The sequence below is a fragment of the Cydia amplana genome, chromosome 18 (genome assembly GCF_948474715.1).
Source record: "Cydia amplana chromosome 18, ilCydAmpl1.1, whole genome shotgun sequence".
Classification (NCBI taxonomy): Eukaryota; Metazoa; Arthropoda; class Insecta; order Lepidoptera; family Tortricidae; genus Cydia; species Cydia amplana.
In genome coordinates, this window is record NC_086086.1 from 3,473,898 (window position 1) to 3,494,478 (window position 20,581).

The window sequence follows — 20,581 nt, forward strand, 5'->3', positions numbered from 1 at the left end:
TTTATTAGGTTTCAGTATTGATTAGGGAATTAATATCATACCCACAAAGTAATGGTACCTAAATGCATATTTGCCTTTCTAGTTCTTTAATAATTCCAAAGACGGAGAAATCGATGCGTCCCTGATGCAAGTTATTTTCGTTCGTCCAAGGCTGAAGTCATTATTAAAACAATCGGCAGTTTGCCTCTAAACGAAGCATAAAATTCAATATCTATGTTCGTCGCTGTGAGTAAACTATTAATTTTGTTATTAACTGCTAATCGTGTTTCGTAGCACGTGCAAAGTAATAATTAAATTTTCATTAGTATTTTACTACTTAATTATTGTTGTTGGCACTATTTTCACCTAAGGACTCATTTAGACGATGCGAGAACTCGCATGCGAGTTTCATTACATTGCGGGTTTTGATCGGCCGGCTAAATTGGACGTAACCGACAGTCCGCAATGTAACTAAAATCGCATGCGAGTTCGCGCGGCGTCTAAATCAGCCTTAATATGAAGTCCAAATTGTAAAGTAAAACATTATATGTATTTGCAGACAAACGACCAAATGATTTCATAAGTTCACTAAGTTGTTTTTCATACAACACCCCTTTGCATAATTAAAAGGTTGCAAGCAATCAGGACCGGTATTATTATTTCAAAATGTGTTAATGTTTTGATTGATGGTACAATTTCTTGCGCTGATTGATGCAGTTAGTAACAGCAAAATTGGTTTTAGGATATTGATCTTATTTTTTATGAATTACTCAATGAATCGGCTTTTTTTTTCAGTGCTTCCACGCACTTACTGGCCCGCCGCCCGCGCGACTGCGTGTCATCTGAAGACCGCCATTATAATTATTTTTAAAATGTTATTATTGCATTCCGCTAATGCTGTGTTACAGCGGCATGCGAACTTTAGGATATTTTTCACCAATATAGAAAATACAATCTAAATCTGGGTATGACCCAACTATTCATAATGTCTTCATTATTATAAATTACATTTTGTGGTCAGTTATAGAAAGGTAAAGGGTCGCTCAATGTTGAACTTTGATTGTATTGATTTAGAAAAAATCTCTGACTCAACATAACTCTTAGTAATGTGTTAATGAAATCTGTCTCACAATTAATCGTATAATAGTTATATCTAAAATTACAAATTAAAATTAGGACGTCGACTCAGACAGAAAGGGGAAGGCCCCCGCTCCGAGTCGTTTCTCGTGCAAAGGCTGTCCGTGGTGATCCAGCGTGGCAATGCTGCGAGCATCATGGGCACCTTTGCGCCGGGAATGACTTGAAGCGTTATGACTTTTTTTAATTTATAATTTTAATTTTAATTTGTAATTTTAGATATAACTATTATATTGATATGTATAATATAATAATTACACCGAAAGTACAAATACGTAAAACATGGTTTTCCAAGCCCATAAGGTTGTTTTGCGTATTGACCAGAATTGTATCTGCTTCATCGAATCATATAGTTACTATTGAGGCAGATAACAATGCTTACTGACCGACATCGCATCGTCAACACAATTTGAATATAAACTCACAATTTTGCTGTTGTCGTTTTTAGGGTTCCGTACCCAAAGGGTAAAAACGGGACCCTATTACTAAGACTCCGCTGTCCGTCCGTCCGTCCGTCTGTCACCAGGCTGTATCTCACGGACCGTGATAGCTAGACAGTTGAAATTTTCACAGATGATGTATTTCTGTTGCCGCTATAACAACAAATACTAAAAACAGAATAAAATAAAGATTTAAGTGGGGCTCTCATACAACAAACGTGATTTTTGACCGAAGTTAAGCAACGTCGGGTGGGGTCAGTACTTGGATGGGTGACCGTTTTTTGCTTGTTTTGCTCTATTTTTTGTTGATGGTGCGGAACCCTCCGTGCGCGAGTCCGACTCGCACTTGGCCGGTTTTTTTTTTTCAAGCACTAGTTTGGTGTTTTGACTTTTTAAATCAGTTAAAATTTGTCGTTAATATGCAGACAGAACTTTTCCTGACAAAAAAGAGTTTTTAGCAATGTCTCGGCCACTGTCTCGGCTCCGTCTGTCTGTCACCAGCCTGTATCTCATGAACCGTGATAGCTGAACAATTGAAATTTTCACAGATGATGTATTTCTGTTGCCGCTATAACAACAAATACTAAAAACAATAGATAAAGTGTCATTCAATAGAACTTGCGAACTATGTAAACAAACCGCCATACTAAAATTGACACTGAATGACAATTTACTAGTAACTTTTGTTTACATAGTTAGCAAGTTCTATTGAATGACACTTTAGTACGGAACACTTCGTGCGCGAGTTCGACACGCACTTGCCCGATTCTTTTCTTTAATTATGTGACATATTTTAAGTATTTTATTAAAAGTTACATTGACTGTACTAACCTATATCCTATGTTAGGTTTGTGCTTAGCCGCCCCCCCGCCCTTGTAGGTGCCGCCGCCGAGCGCCCGCTCCTCGCCGAAGCGAGGGTACTCGCTGTGTACGCCAACGAGCGCCACCCCAGCCTCCTCTGTGGACGCGTCCCGCCCGCCGGAGTAAGCCTTCATCGCGCCGGGGATCGAGAGCGTCGACACCGGCTTTCGCAGCTGAAACGATTAAGTATTCATTTTTATTTGTGAAATCATATTAAACCAAAGGTAAAGCTGCCAGTCTTCTGGGCACCATAACACATGACAGCGACCTGGGGAGCATTTTTTATTTATAAGATTGTTTTAAGTTTTATTATACGTGTAGTTTAGTTTTATTGTTTAGTTTGTCTTTTTGGGTGCATTAATGCTGCTAACTATATGGGAATTTAAAGTCTTTTTCTGGAAAGAAGGCTGTCCCGTATTTACATTTAGGATAATTTTATAGACGGTAAAAAGTATTGTATGATAATGTGAAAATGATGTTACCATTTATTTTAAGCATGACATGAATGAATTTAATTCAAATAACTGAAGAAAATCCCTAGTAGAATTGACTCTTAAGACGATCCAGGTATAATTCATAAAATATAGTATTATATGAAATAATATCATCGTAAATCCATAGGATATAACTTTTACTGCCCATGAATGAAGGCGGAATGTGGAGCACATAAGCTTAACACCTAACTGCGTACTTCTAAAAATACTAAAATACGACCTTGGCAACTCAACAATAACAATGAACTCTGATATATTATGGGTACCCACAAAATAACACAGCAAATCGATGCTTTACAAAAATGTCAGTTTGTCACGATTTCTATCCACTTCACTTCTCAAGTCCAGCAAATTGAGAAATGTTCTCTCCATTTAGAAATTTGAGCAAAACCCTTGTTCATTTACGTCGACGTTACACAATGATGATGGTTGTAGTAGCAAAAAGGAAGGGTACTATTATTGAATGTGTGTGCTAAAATAACCGACGGAATTTGAGTTAATACGAGATGCCGTTTCGCGTTATTTGTGGAAGTGATACAATGCTATCAATATTCGTTATACTTGTCAATCGGGTTCTTAAATAATTACAAGTTTATTATGATTACAAATAGTTACTTTACTTCTTAAGAAACAAAAATTCAAACTTGATAAAAAAAATTTTGTTAGCAATAAATAGGGTAGATTCTATGCGGAAAGATAAAGGCGAAAACACACTTATCCCACGTACGCAACGTGTGCAATGCATTATGACACTTGAACCCTGAAAGTTCTATGCTTAGAACCATACTTGTCATGCGTTGCGTTGCGTATGACAGGTATATTTCTAAGCATACAAATTTCAGGGTTCAGATGTTATGACATAGTGCATTGCATACGTTGCGTACGTGGGATAAGTGTGCCTTAAGAGTCGTGGAATATATGGGGCCCAGATGCATTTCTCAATTTATATTAAACTTATTTTATCATATCGACGATTTATTCACTTTTTGGTATATTGCATTACTGAAAAGTAATGTAATACGGAAGTCATAATTCGCGTCTTATATGTAAATTTGTTCCCGCAAAAGACCGGTTAAAGTTTCGATCACGAAGTAAGAATTTAATCTTTCTAACAAAAGGGACAACTGACTCAATTTGAATTTGAAGAACACCTAGGAAGCAGTCACTCCGAGCAACGTGAATTGTTTCCAAACTTTGCAATCCCCAAACAAACAATCCTGATTGGACTTTAGTTTCAGACTTAAGGGTTTAGTAAGTAGCGATGCGATCTCCTCTTTGAATCAAGAAACTTCGATTTCGTAAGTTATTAATACATTAATCTGTCTATCACGGAGCTTGAGTAATGGATTTGCTTCCCTTTCTTATTTTGTCACAGTAAAAATGTATACATACTATGAATGAAAGTTTATTCAAATGAACGTACAAATTGGTCAACGTCTGAGACAGAAAGAAAGATTGTAGAGCTAAATCAGTGGGTATTATGATATTACTTACTGTATCACTTATTCCCAGAAGGACTGATACGAGTAATAAGTAAACTTTAAAGTTTTGAATAACTACACTCTACGAAGCCATAATAAGAGTTTTTCATATTTCTGTCGTCAGAAAATGTGCCTAGCAACGCAATATAACTACCTACGAGTGATACATCCATCGATCCATGTCCATGTGAACAAACATAGATCAAAACTACAACCCTCTCTGGGATGATGGATGTTAGTTACGGTTTTGTATCCGATAGCACGGTGTGTTAGCTTTCCACTTTCCTACAGTTAGTATTTTTTTATTATCATTCTAGAAATTTACTACTATACATTGCGATTAGAAAATGGGATAAATACAGTCACAATCAAAAGTAACGGATCAAACTACGCGCCAAAAATAATTATCAATAAGTCCCTGCATGTAGAACAAATACACTGTGACTAGGGTTTGCACGACGGATCCGTAATGTATGGGAAGATCCGCGGATCCGGATCCAGATCCGGATAATTTCATACATTTCGGATCCGGATTGCAAACCCTAACTGTGACTGATACTTTAGAATGCGTACTGAAGAGATGGTAAATAATTTAACGATGGCACATACTTTTAGAGCATTGTTTCAATTGCTACTATTGATGCTTACTATACCTACGTAATTATAAAAAATCTCCTTAATTAGTTGATAATGAAACCCAATGTTGGTTAATTTGTTACACAACATTTTTATCTGACTAAAATTGCAAATAGAATGTTTAGCCGACGAAATATAATTTGCACGACGTACAAGTTGTTCCATCAGAGATCGGTGAAAATAATGTTTCCTCAACCGCTTCTGCTGCCTTAACCTCTTAAAACAAACTACTGTTATGTCGTTCTTCTTCATGATCCTTACATTAAGGTACAAGTATAAGATATTTTATAAACCTGTCAAGCGTAATACTGAAAATATAAATCACTTGTTATGTACACTTTCATAATCCGTTCAACAAAAAATATTTCTGTCTCTGAGTGGCCGTGTATCATCCGGAAAACATGCTGTTCTTGTCTAGAACGAGGTAAGTGGCTTAAGGGGACGGTATATGACGTTTTCGATTTAGAGCTCACTTTGTGCAATCAATTTGTTCAAGAAATGTTTAATAACTGCATTAAATTATACGTAAATTTGTTCACGAAGAAGCCGTGTACCGGCTCTTCACGGCATAATATTTTTTATTTGCTGTAATTCTCTACAAATCGACACTAAAAGTACCCAAAAATCAAAATATGGAGTTCCGTTTGAGCAACACGCATTACAGTTTTGCCTTTAACAGTAATTGAGTTGTTGTGTGATTTCGAAAGCTAGATAACTAAACTAGCAAATTATTATCTACTTATATTTTTACTCACAAATACAACACAGAAATTCAATCCCAAATGTAAACTTTCGTACAATTTCCATACATTGACGACATCACTCAAAATTCTTCTTCGAGTCAGATGGCCACTGGCCTTGGATCGAAGCAGACGTGTACATCGTCGTAGCTCGTTTTTGACATTATTTAGACATTTCATCATATACGCATACGAAAATGTATACCAGTAGATAAATTGTATTTCAAAAAATAGGGTAAATAAATTTATTTAAAATTTGATTTGTTGTTATTTACAGGTCGTAACGATCGAAAACAGCAGTAAACTATCCTAAAACAATACGATTACAATTGAATTTAAGTAACTTGTTCCTTCAAAACCCGCTTAAAATGAAAAAAGTTTAAAGACTCGTTTTACTGATTGGGATTGATTTTCATTATGCTGGTATCAATTTTGCGTCATTAAAAAAAAGTATATGACTTCTGTACGTCAATGACATTTGATGTCAATTGTAATCTTGTATTTACGTTAGAGAATATTATATATTCATTTAAATATTACTTACCTATTAATACGAAGCGTAATTCGTTTAATACCTGAAAGTCTTAGTGTCTACACCTACTTTGTTGCCGTTCGTTCCGTCTATATGTGTGCGATTACGTGCTGTTCTCAATAATCAAGAAACAAGCCATAATCTTCAAGAATAAAATAACAGCAAGACCAGCATTTAGTACTAACTAGTTTTTGCGGATTTGGAGACAAGAGATGAAGCTTACAGGCCAATACCGCTGCGGTCTGGTTATTGTTATGTGTATATATCGAGTATTATATAAATTTACTATAAAATAACAATGTTTTATTTCAATGACATTATGTGCGTAGGTATGTATGTTTCGGTGATTATAAGAATTTTGTCCACACAATAATTGTGCAAAGCAGAGACTGCATCATGCTTTCTTTACGGTATAAGCGGTATGGTACCGTTATTATTTATCAATACCGGTTCGTTTTGAAGGTAAAACTATACCGGTTGAAATACAAAGTACGGTACCGGTATAAAATTACAGCAGGGACAACCATTTTTATAGGTGTACACCTATAAAAATGGCAGTCAGCTGCAGAGAAAAGGTACGACCAGATAGATAATTGTATGCAGGGGTGGTACCTTTTCTCTGCAGCTAGCTGTACCTAAACCATCATTGACCGAGCGTTGGCGAAGGTCTCCGTTTCAACTTGGGCAAAAATGCTTTCGTATGTCCGAATTCTTCTCCTTTGCATATCACATTTCTCAACTGATTCTCGTGAAAATTCGGTAGTCCGATATAATTATTCGGTTTCTTTTTTTTTTGAAGAATTTAAAATAGGCAGAAATTGTCATAAAGGACTTACGCGCCAGTAGGGTCTGTGACACTTAAGACCACTGCGATTATTAGGTACTTACTGGCCCCTATTTCACCACGACCACGGTGACAGGTGCGACAGTTGTCGACATCACTGTTGCTGACGTCACAGGCCTCCATAGGCTACGGTAACCGCTTACCATCGGACGGGCGATGTGCTTGTTTGCCACCAACATTTTAATAAATAAATAAACTCCATTATATTGCCACTAAAAAATTCTTATTTTGCGAAGCTAATGACAATTGTCACAAGAAACACGGCAACTGTATCGAAATTGCGACACAGAACTCATTTCCTTTCAAGACTTACCGAAAATTCTTTGAAAAATCTTGTGACAATTGTCACAAGATTTTTTCGCGAGAGAAATGTCTGTTTTATCCGATATAATAAAGTTTTTTTTTTTAATAATAGGTACAATGACGGTGGCAAACACGAATACGGCCCGCCCGATGGTAAGCGGTAACTGTATTATTAAATTGTACAACGGGACTTAATCGCGTATCTAAGTTTTAAGATTTACCTCCGACGTTTCGAGGACGGCGTTGTCCCCGTGATCTCGGAGAAGACTGGCTTAAGTTGACATCAGCATCTTCTAACCGCGCGAGTTTTTCGAACTACCCGCACTTGGTCTTGTTTATCCGCTTGAACGTTTTGCGGTTCCGTTGTACAATTTAATAATGTGTAAAAATCGTGAAAGTTTAAATCAGTGTTAGCGGTAACTGTAGTCCATGGATGCCTATGGCGTCAATAACAGTGATGTTTTTGTCGTACCTGTCACCGTGGTGAAATAGGGGCCAGATTACGCCGCGCCGCGTGGAACGTGAGGTGCATTGGGGTAAATGCATACCATTCACTCAAGGAAAATAATCTCCCTTATAAGATCACTCGTGTGTCTGCCATTTTGTTAAAGCCAATTTTCACCGTAACTACTGGACTAGTTCAATTGAAATTTAGTACACATATGTCAAGTAAGGAAGTAGTAAGTCGGTGATCCGAAGATGAGTAACGTAAATAAATGAACTTTTAACTTTGCGGCGATTTTTGGTATCATGTGACATATCAGATATAATACATAATTATAAGTAGGTGAGCAAAAATGTACCATAACCTAACTCAGAATTGTATCACATAAATACATATACAATAATCTTTAATAGAAAAAAACCGACTTCTCTAACTACTAGCCTAACCCACTTAACGGCGCTTATACTTTATTTGGTAATATGTACCTATACATTTTATGGTAATCATAGTGTTTTTTTAGTTTAAGTATCATAGTGGTTTTCCGGATCAAGATCCGGGTCCGGGTCCGGATCCGAGTCCGGCTCCGAGTCCGAGTACGGGTCCGAGTCCGAAGTCCGGGGCCCAGTCCAAGTCAAAATCGAAATTCAAAATCACTAAACGTGTAGGTACTATGCGTCGTTGAAGAGTTCTGTTCATCATCAGCAGTTCCACTTCATCAAATCCCACAGTTTTTAATGTAAATGCTTGATTTTCTGATGAAAATATATAAAATTCTATACATATGCCTTTAAAATTTGAGGAGTTCCCTCGATTCCTCATGGATCCCATCATCAGAACCGGGTTTTGACAAAAACGGGACCAATCTGTATGCATATACATACAATCAAAAAAAAAATTTTCAAAATCGGTCCAGTAATGACGGAGATATGGAGTAACAAACATAAAAAAAAAAAAAAAAATAATAAAAAAAAAAACAAATAAAAAAAAAACAAACATAACCGAATTGATAACCTCCTCCTTTTAGATTTGGAAGTCGGTTAAAAAATAGTTCAACGCCAAAAGATTAATGGAAGACCTATGTCCTATAATAGGTGAGTTGGTCTTAAACAAAAAATATGCAATAAAAATGTGTAACTGTGGAACCCATAGTGAATCCTACTCGTACATGATCGGTTTTTATATTATGTACCTATAAGATATTTTCTACTTTATACTTTATAAGTGTACCTACATAATATTTACTTATAAGCAGTTGTCACGTAAAATATTTGTAGATTTTTTTGGAAGTATGTGTCACATCATCATCATCTTCCTCGCGTTGTCCCGGCATTTTGACACGGCTCATGGGAGCCTGGGGTCCGCTTGGTAATTAATCCCATAAATTGGCGTGGGCACTAATTTTTATGAAAGCGACTGCCATCTGACCTTCCAACCCATAGGGGGTAAACTAGGCTCTTATTGGGATTAGTCCGGTTTTCTCACGATGTTTTCCTTCACCGAAAAGCGACTGGTAAATATCAAATGATATTTCGTACATAAGTTCCGAAAAACTCATTGGTACGAGCCGGAATTGCAATTCGCACGCTCTTACCGCTAGGCCTCCAGCGATTTTTTTGAAGTATGTATAGCACAAAAAAAAAGACATTTAAGGTAGGTAATTAAAATACGGTATAAACATTATTGGAGAAGACTTGGAGGAAGTGTCATAGGGATCTACATTCGATGCGTGGAAAACAAGTTCTTTTGTCTAATTATAATCCATCGGCAATCACGCGAGCGCATAAAACGAAAATCATTTTTTTTTCACTCCCTAAAACTCCCTTAACCTAATAACAGTAAAACAAAAAATAAAATATAGAGGGTTACCAACCAGCCAAAGAATTATAAGTAGATATATGCACTTATCCCAACGCACCTCACGTTCTACTCTGCACGGGGTTCATTGCCGCTCCTATCGCCGTAAGTAACTATCAACACCTACATTATCAAGGCTACGATCGAAGATAATCGCTTCAGCACTGAAATAATACCGGTGGAATACCGGTATAATATTTTTTATTTTAATTGTATTAATTTAATAGTGAAACAAAAGGCGAATATACCACATAAAAGTAAATCGGTAAAGATATTAGGGGTACATTAGCCAACACTGTTTCCATATATTTTCAAATTTTATTTTGTCCGCCTTAATTAAATTTTGCACCCTGCCGGAACTTTATTTATTTAAATTCTCATTTAATTGATTTTTAGCCTTATGAAAAGTCGTATAGAGTAGTAAATAAAATTTTACATCTGACTTAATGACATCTGGTTTTATTCGGTTTAACTTTAGAAAACGCGTATCTCGACAAAGCCATAATGTAGAAAATTGTCAACAACCAAATGAATTATTAGAATTTAAATACGTCACGTGTGACATGAACAGACAAGGAAAGCAAGATTAAATGTATTGTTTCTCTTTCTTCTTTCAATGGAACGCTTTTCCTAAAAGGAGGCCACTAAACTCAAAACGCTATCTTAAAAAAAAACTTGATGGGTCAGTGACCTGTCCCAGTAAAGTGAGGTAGTGTGCGTGAAGTGCGCTTGTGTGTGAAATGGGGTAAATTGACAGAATCTGAAAATTTACCCACCTCTACCGTCACCTTAAGTTTTATATATACTTACGTCCTTTTAGGGATATTATGGTAACGCGGAGTAGCTACCATAAATCAACTGGCAAATAATGTCCGATAGCGTTCGTCTCATACCCAAGATAAATCGTAAACTATGATGGGATACAATTTGTGTGACACAAGACACACCACTTCATTTAACATCACATAATTTATGATATTAACATATATTTTTAACAAGCGTAATTTTTTAAGAAGTTAAATAAAGAATTTCAATAAAATGTGCGTTTACTCCCCACTTGAATAAGTCTGGAACCCGATTTAGATTTAACAATATATGGTTTTGGTTAAGGTGTATCAAAACCAGATTTCTTAATTAGAATCAACCTCCGATAAATGTTTAACTATAGCCTCTAGACTACAGTGGTTTTATTGCTGTAGCTAAAATACAAAGTGGTGGCCATAAATTCGAAACTTGTGATAGTAGTTAAGTTATCTACTCGTAGATAAATCGTGAGGTAGTTATTTAATAGGAACGTATTGTGCGTTGTATTACCGAATAGTACAGTCAGCTGCAGAGATAACTGACCCGTCCTGCAAACAAATTTCTATGAAGTGGCGGTTATCTCTGCAGCTGACTGTACAATTTAAGTAGTCGTGAAATTTCAGTAACTTTTGTAATTCCGTAATCAAAGCTTCAATTAAAATCAGTAAACCTAAAGGTTGGATCTTTACGAACCTTTAGGTATATTTACTTTTTAACTTTACGTTTTGCTTCTTTGTAGTGGTATAGGATAATGCGAAAACGCTCTAAACCTAAAAGGAATTCTGCGAGCGTACAATTCCAACAACACGTCATCATTTATCAGCTCAGGAAGCTAACCGACATCGGACGCATTCAATGGATTCAGTGCAAGCAAGTGAACACTGAACACGTATGGAACGGTAATTCGTTCAATGATAGCGGCGCCGCAGGTTTCACCGGCTGAATAACGATGCTAATGTGAATTTATCTCATTTGGTGACAAAAGGAAAACAAATGAATGCAGCTGGGTTACGAACAATGTCTTAGGTACCAATATTTTTAAAGTTAGAAGCAAATATTGTATTTAAAATTACTTACAATATCACGAGTTCAATTGAAAATTGTAAAAAATAATAAAACAAGATAAACACTCGACAGATTTCTCTCCTAACTTGGCAAAAAGACAAACAAAATTCTGGCGCCCAGCCAACGACGTACAGTCAAACGACATTTGTAACAACTGAAGAAAGCTTTGCTCTCTAGATTAGAAATTACGTGATATTGTTTCTTAATATTTTGTAGGTACCTATTCCGTTCCGTATGCGCCGTTGATTCCGGTTGGAAATGGCACCTTTTTCAATGCGGGACCTCTTTTTAGGGTTCCGTACCCAAAGGGTAAAAACGGGACCCTATGACTAAGACTCCGCTGTCCGTCCGTCTGTCTGTCACCAGGCTGTATCTCACGAACCGTGATAGCTAGACAGTTGAAATTTTCACAGATGATGTATTTCTGTTGCCTCTATAACAACAAATACTAAAACCAGAATAAAATAAAGATTTAACTGGGGCTCCCATATAACAAACGTGATTTTTGACCGAAGTTAAGCAACGTCGGGCGGGGTCAGTGGATGGGTGACCCGTTTTTGCTTGTTTTGCTCTATTTTTTGTTGATGGTGCGGAACCCTCCGTGCGCGAGTCCGACTCGCACTTCGCCAGTTTTTATTTTTAATACTGGTAAACACTGACTGCATGGCAACACTCTCAAGGTGACCCTTTATTTTACACCTCCTAGTAAGTACACTGTCGGGTCCATGTTACGTATTTAAGCAAACAGGAACCTCGTTTTTACATTCTCAATTTTTTTTTAATAGAAGAGCATATATTCTGGAACACTTTTAGGTACAGAAATTTGCAAATTTATAATATTATTTGCAAATTGGTCGAACTAGGGTCGATAGGTACCCGGCTAAATGTTCCTTCACGCTGCTGGCTTCTGAAATTTAAACCTATATTTAATATCATAGCCGAAAAGCTTGACTGGCGTTAAGTCCCGTCATAAGCGAAAATCGTGAAAATTTAAATCAGTGCTTTGACTGGCATTGTTCATTATAAATTAATTAACATGTCACAATGGACTTAAAACGTTTAAAATAGGAAACAAACAAATTCGAATTGAAACAAACAAACTATAACCCCACAAATACATTTTGTATTCATTGGCAATGGTGAACAAAGCTAATAGCAGTTCATATTTGACCTATTCCGCATTTAACTACAAACATGTATATTAATTTATATTATACTACATGTTACTTAATTTTAAATAAAAAATGTGTCTAATTTGTAATACGATAATTTAGACAGCCATACAAAATTGTATTATAATTTAGACTTATATCGACCGGCATATGGACTGTGATTACTTTTTGTATTGTTTTCGAGCTCCCGATATCGATATTTCGACGAACAATACAAAAGGTAATCAAATCACGGTTGACGCGGTTCATATCCCGGTCAATATAAGTCAGTGAAACTAACCGAGAATCATTCAAAACTGTTATTCAGCTTTCTAGTATCAGTAACTCGATATTAGGAAAATACATTCAATTACGACAGTTAATAATTTACTCACGTTAAAAAGTAAATAATATTTTGTCAAAGATGCCGCAATAGACGGAGGATCTCATTTTTGTACAGACCCAAACATTAAGTTTCATGTCACGAAAAATATCCAGAATATCCAATCCAATAGACTACTTCAGTTTCCTTATAGAAAAAGTTTTAGGCGGCAGGGAAGCAGTCTCTATAATACCACTAAGTATATTTTTTTAAGGACGAGTGCTTTAAGAGAAGATAAAAAAGTTGCGTTAAAACTTGTGTTTTGGTGAGTCCAGTATTTTTGCATTCGAAAAATAATGTCGCGGTGTCTCAAAAAAGAATATAATAAATTATTGCATTAGGCCATATTGATTAAGAAGACAGTAATGTGATGAAGTCCGTGTCTTTCGTTTAGTGAGTTCGTGTATTGAATGTCGGATATCCAAACGTAAATTATGTAGGTATCTTATTATAATTAGATTTCATTCTGACGTTAGTGTACATTCGAATTGGACTAAAAATATGTATTTAGTATTTATGTATATTCTGATAGCCACAATCGTTAAATCGCAACAGCATGACAGTACAATAATGGTCCCGTGTTCAAACATCTAAAAGTTCCGTTTTTTAATTTTAAATTTCCAGATTTAACTGACCAAATAAAATTAAAAAGTAAACCCAATTTTTATAACCGTTTACACAAGACTTGCAGCGAATTTTAAGCAAAGTGAGAACGTAAATGTTAGCTATCACAAATTTTAGGTTTAAAACGTCCAGAAAATATTATTATGCAACCGTTGTTTAAAGAAAAGTAACGCCAGAAAAAAACAGTATATACCGTTTTCTCACGTGAAAAAGTATCTTACGGAACAGTAGATGACAGAATTTCGCAATTACAATAATGATTAAGTATGGATTTTAATCTTATCTAGATTGGCATTATCTCCATGCCAAGGTTTTCGTCGGTTTTTGCCAAACCAAGCATAAAACTTTTTCTTATTTAATTACAATTTCAGCATAACGAGGGTAAGTGGGACAGGCGTCAGTTAAATAAAATTTCATTTTTTGTGTATTCCTTTCTCTTTGGGACAGTCTTTGTATGCAGTAAAAACAACATTTAAAACTAGATTTTATTATAAGCAATATAATAGAATACTTTTGCTGGAATAGCGTTTGCGTGTGCGTGACGAAACCGCCCTTTTTCCGTGGGTGTGGATCAGCTTAATGATGAGTAAAACTCGCTAAGATTATGGTTATGAATAATGATGGTACTCGTATTATACCTAAAATACCTAAGATACCTAATATTAGGTATTAAAATATACTTAAGTTGGCGATGGGTAATGCCAAACTTGTCAAAAGGAAGACTGTGTGTGAGGCCTGAGTGGACGCTCGAAGCCGAGCGTTGGGCGGCGCGTGCAGCGTGGCGTCGGGCTCACAAGTAATTTGAGCAGCGTGCACTAAGGCCGCTCCTATACGTTTGCATTTGTTTAACATGCACGCCGCACGCCCCGCCCCGACGAACGCTCCGCTTCGAGCGTCCACTCAGGCCTTACACTTACACTTTACGAGTGCCCGCCTATAAAATTAGATCTATTATATTAGGTATGTGGCACGGAATAAAAAACGAGGGACCCTTTGAATATGATGGGCAGACAAAAGAAGTTTTACGATAATGGGACCCTGAACAATTTACGGTTAGTTTCAATAAATCATAAATTATTTCACATTTATAACTTAGTGTCCTCACACGCTTTTTCATTGTGGTTGTCATTCGCAAAACAGTTAAAACTTTGAATAAGTACAAATAATTTTATTTCAACGCAATAAAAAAGTAAATATAATTCATAACGGATATTTAACGGCTTCTCAAATAATTTTATGGAATATTGATTTGTTTTTTTTAAGTAGTAGCACTACTACTTATTGTATATATAAATTATAAACTGATATAGATAGTGATATCTAGAACGTGTGTGAACACTAAAGAAAAAGTGACCAATTTAGGAGCTCCAAGTTGCAAATCATTTAATTCTAAGGAGATTATGTACAGGAGGAAATTAAATTTAATAACAAAATTGACATCAACAACGGTCCTACAAGCGAAAAGCCACACTTTGCCTAACTTTAATAAGATTAGGGATGTTTCTGACACTGACAAGCATCTTCTCGTAAAATAGGCTTCAGCTAATTAGAAAATGTTTAATTACGTCTGCGTATATTTTTCTAATTCATGCCTTCAAGGTTGTTTTAATTCATATTTGAAATAAACATCAGAATTTAATAATGATCTTTTTCTACTCCCGTACTTTTTTATTTGTCATTTAAAGGGTCGTGCACACACCTTTAAAACCCTACCTTATCGTAGTTGTCAAGACAAATCTATTCCCCAAAAAAATATTTATGCATACACGCAGTATCTTTATGGCGATTTTACGATACTTCGTGCAATGACCACTTACAAAATATTGAATGAAATACAGTGTTGCCAACCTTATTTTAAATGTCACATCTCTGACAAATAAGTGAACCGTAGACACGAGTATGTTTTTTTTTAATTTCATTCATTCATTCATTCATTCATTCTTTTCCCGCCCGTACCCTCCATTTCTGCTACTTCTTGAATTAAAAATATTTGTTAAAATTACAATTTTATTACAAAGTAAGTGCTTGGTTGTAGAAAAAGTATTGTATGCAACGATGTTTAACCGAGTCAAAAAATACTCGTGGCGTCTTTATTCGCCGAAAATTGTTACTCACGCACAGTGGCTCCGTAGTAGGCCATAAGTCTAGGAAACCCATAGTGACTTGGGTAAAGATTATCTATGGCAAATTATTAACTAATAGCCATACCACCTAAGACTATATATAGTTTCTAAATTATTTAAGTAGATCATTAATTTTCGGACCCTCGAAGTGTGCACATCGACCACGCGTAATTAGCGTTATCAGTGACACGGTCAAGTGAAAGCTTGTTTACTACACATATTTTTAAATTCTTTAATTGTTATCAATTGCATCATTATGGAAGTTGTAAACAAAGGTATGTATTATTATTATTTTTTATTAATACCATGTTATTTATTTAATAAGATCGATTAGCTTGGGGTCTACGTAACCTCTTAATGTTACCAAGTTATTTCATACTAAGAGTATTCACGGTAGCTTTCAAAATTGTGCCGCCACATGTCAGCAATGACACTATGGGCGTCGTATTGCCCATAAAGCGTAGTTATGGGGTCATTGTATTTTGTTTGCGCAACCCTGCGACCCTGAAGGCTGTAAGCCCTCTACGACTTTCGTAGCACCCGCTACGAAATATTGTTGTGTTTTTACCAATCTTGAAATATATTTTATAACGATTTTTGTTTCTTTTCAGATACTTTTTTTCATTGCACGTTTTCGAGGATGCACATATTTGAATTTTGGTGCGCTACCGATGGTTCATATACGGACAGGGCACGCAATATTCACCAAATACTTGTGCAACAGCTACCAGAAGAGGCTGAAAACATTAGTGTTAGCAGTCTACAACATAATAGTTTAAGAAGAAGTTTATCAACATTTTGGAAGTAAGAAACTAGAAATAGGGATAAAGTTATTGCTTAATATAACGAGTGGTTAGATAGTGTAGAAGCCGTAGACTTACATATAGGTACGACCTCGTCTACAGAAAGTGTTTTAGTATTAGATAATAAGTTAAAGAGGCATTAAAAGCGCTTGTTGATAGATTTGGAACAATTTTAAAGTGTATTAATTCTAGGTACAAAATAAATTCAGTGAAATATAATGATTATGCGTTAGAAATGGCCCGGCAACTGATAGAAGAATATGAATGGTACTATATGCCAGCTTCTGTTCATAAAGTAATCGTTCATGGAGCTACAGTGATTAACCAAGTGATGTTACCAATAGTAGAGCTTTCAGAAGAAGCTGCCGAGTCCACAAATAAAAATATTAAGCAGTTCAGGCTTAACAATACTCGGAAGATGTCACGCACCAAGACGAATCCGGATCTCTTAAATCGTCTCCTATCGGACCCTATGATTAATGGCCTTGGGAAACCACCTAAGAAGAAAAAACAATTGTATTCACAATATATACTTAGTTTATTAGATGTTTAAATAACATTTTAGATTATTTTTAAGTATTAGTTAATCTAAATTAGTTTTTTAAGGTGGCTGAGACGTGACGTGAAATATTTTGTGTTGCACAATTTGTACGATATTTGTATCTCTGTAAATATATAAGTTTTAATTTTAAATATATATCTTTTACATTATAATTAATATTAAGTATGGGTATTATCATATTATTGAAGAATACGGTGTCATATATGTTTTGATTGTATTTTTATAAGGTTTTAAAATTGTATGTATTCTGCATATTTTTTTTGTTATCAGTTTGATTTTTTTTAATGATATTATATACACAGTAAAACTTCTTATTACTGTTTTTTTATTAGACCTTAAAACAACAAACATAAACGTATTTTTATTTTGAACATATCTTTGATACTTTTGGAGAAATCGATTTTTCACTTTCTCCATACAAGCCGAACCACAGTGTCACGCCACTCGCCATTTTTGACCTCTCTTAAACAACGTTTGCATAAAATACTATTAACATCTTATAGCAACTCCTTCATCGAATTCAAATAAACAACAGGCCGATTCTGACTAAACAGTATTTTTTATGGATATATACCTATTTGCCATTTTACTTTTTTTATGATATATGAGGCAAACGAGCAGATGAATCGCCTGATTTCCGTCGCCCATGGACACCTAGAACACCAGAGGGGTTGTAAGTGCGTTGCCGGATTTTAACATAGGAGTACCTACTTTCTTTTATTGAAGAGTGCGACAATGCACGTGAAAAAAAATCATATCAAGGTCGTATCATAACAAGATCAAAATCTTAACAAATCGTTAACAGAATCGGCCCGCAGCCCGCAACTAAAACATCCAACATTTTCCGTTGCAAGATTACATAATGAAATAGCTTCAACGAACTAGTTATTTACTTAAGCGGCATCATGTCCGAGAGGTTGCAGCAGATTTTCACTTTTCACTAAAGTTGGAGTAGATAAGACCGTTTCAAAGCCCCGGCCTCACACGTCTAGTTTTATAACAAAGTAGCTCCACTATTCTGGCACTTAGGGGAATATTAAGTGTTTTCCACTCGGTATTCTTGTTCTTTTCTCACTAAGCGTTTTAGTTTCGCAATATTACGGTCAACATCATTTGATTTGAGTATTTATTTAATATATTATTCAAAGTTCTTTAGTTAAGTAACAATAGGGTTACAAGACGGGGTACAGATAAGTTTATTTAAACATAATGATCATCATAAAACGGCCTTCTAGCCTAGTCGGTAGTGACCCTACCGGGGGCAATTTATAAAAATAGTACCGACAGCATAAGCCTTAGGGCTCATTTAGACGGCGCACGAACTCGTATACGATTTTAAATAGTTACAGCGCAGACCATTGTTGAGGTTACAACAATTCAGCCGACCGACCAAATGACGCAATGTAATGAAACTCGCATGCGAGTTCTCGCACCGTCTAAATGAGCCTTTATTGTATACTGTGGGACTACTTAGGTTGATTTGTGTAAGATTGTCCAATTTTTGAAGTGATAACTTCTTTAGCGGCGCTGGGCACTTTTTGAGGTGGGAAAAAAATGATAAACTCGAGACAGCGTAAGGCGATCACGTGACCGTAAGGGGCGTAAGGCGATCACGTGACCGTAAGCCCCGTAAGGTGGCCACCCATAATTTAAATGGCATTTAAATCAATAAAGAAAAACTCAATGTTATTTGACATTTATGCTGCGGACTCCTTTTCTAGACTCTTTACCTACGTTCAAATAATTTGACGTTGTCATGGCAGTATGTAAATAAACATGTCAATGGAAAAGTGTGAATAATAATAATATATAATAAATAAATAGAATACCACCGCTACACGTATGTATCGTGTTACCGGGCGTCGGTAACATAGTGAGGTGAGTTTTCACTTCTATCGGCACTCCCGGAGTGCAACCGTTGTTACTTGTTATTTTCTTGATGCACTGTCATGTTTTCTTTTTTCGTAAAAGGCTTTAATTTTTATTTTACTATACATATTACATACCGTATTAACTTTGTTTGTCCATTATTTAGTGTTCAAGCTTTAGATACATTATAGAACGTTCTTCATTATGTATGAGGTAATCATGAAAACAAACAAGCAAAGATATAGTCAAGATAACATCGAACATTGTCTTAACCAATAAAACTATGACTTGCCAAGAATCGCAACTTGTGGAGTGTCTTATCAAGTTATCACGCAATACTTACGTCACGCACATTATTAAGAGTCAACGAACCCGCCACAAAAAGCCGCTCCTATTATACATTCGAAGTTCAGCTCTAAATTTACAAGGACATGCTAAAATTACATGAAGCTTGGCATGAATATTCTGGTACCTACTACTTTTTGAAGTGAAAACTTCTTTAGCGGCGCTGTGCACTTTTTGAGGTGGGGAAAAAATGTTAAACTCGCGACAGGTCACGTGACCGTCTTACGGTCACGTGACCGTAAGACGGACACGTGACCTGATCGAAAAACTTACATTGTCATTGAGTTTTTCTTTATTGATTTAAATGCCATCTAGTAAGTTTCAATCTAACTGGTATTAATATAACTCGAGTAGTAACAGTAATGTGCTTCAAGTAATGCGACTAAATAACGCTAGATGGCGTTAACCTCAATTATACATAGTGCTGCAGACATTTTGTAATAGTGATTGAGTTTTCACTTCTGCCAGCACTCCCGGAGTGCAACCCGTTGTTTTTTTGTTGCTAAAACTTGTTATACGAACAAAATAGAGCAAGTAAAAGCTTTGTAGGTATGAAAAACTTCTTACTCGCTCCTATTTATTTGCATTACAATTTTTAACAACGAAAAATAGTACCGGGCAAAAGATAAATGTTACTTGAATGGTCATGACAAATTTCATTTTATTTCAGAATTTCGTTTTAAAATGAGAGCGTCACTTCGATTACGGCGGCGGCTAGGTTCGTATGACTCTTAATACGTTAGGTAATCCAGTTGTTGGATATAGCGTCTTCGTCCAACTCAAATAATATTACTGTACGTTTATAAGTATATTTCGTCCCTTTTGCGGTGGAAACGGCGGGCTACTGGGGTGCTGACGCGAACAGTTTGTTAGTGACATATGCCGTCGACAGGCAAAAGGGAGAGGACCCCCGCTCCGAGTCGTGTGTGGTGCAAAGGCTTTACCATCCAGCGTGGTAACGCTGCGAGCATTATGGGCACTTTTTCACCAGAGGCGACAAGGAACGGGTTTGAATTGTTATGGTATGTAATTATTTGTACATTATAGGTACTACTACAAATGAATTATAAAAAATATTGTGAAATAAACGGATAATTAATTGCAAAT

General features: G+C 35.9%; 1 protein-coding gene across 8 annotated transcripts in view; it reads right to left on the reverse strand.

The window, feature by feature from the left end:
* Window positions 1-20,581, reverse strand: part of LOC134656249 (small conductance calcium-activated potassium channel protein) — a 278,759-nt gene that overhangs the window by 15,409 nt on the left and 242,769 nt on the right. For all 8 annotated transcript variants that reach the window (XM_063511759.1, XM_063511758.1, XM_063511757.1 and 5 more), the window contains exon 5: window positions 2,388-2,590. In XM_063511759.1, coding sequence (XP_063367829.1) covers window positions 2,388-2,590 — 203 coding nt within the window. The remainder of the gene's footprint in view (window positions 1-2,387; window positions 2,591-20,581) is intronic.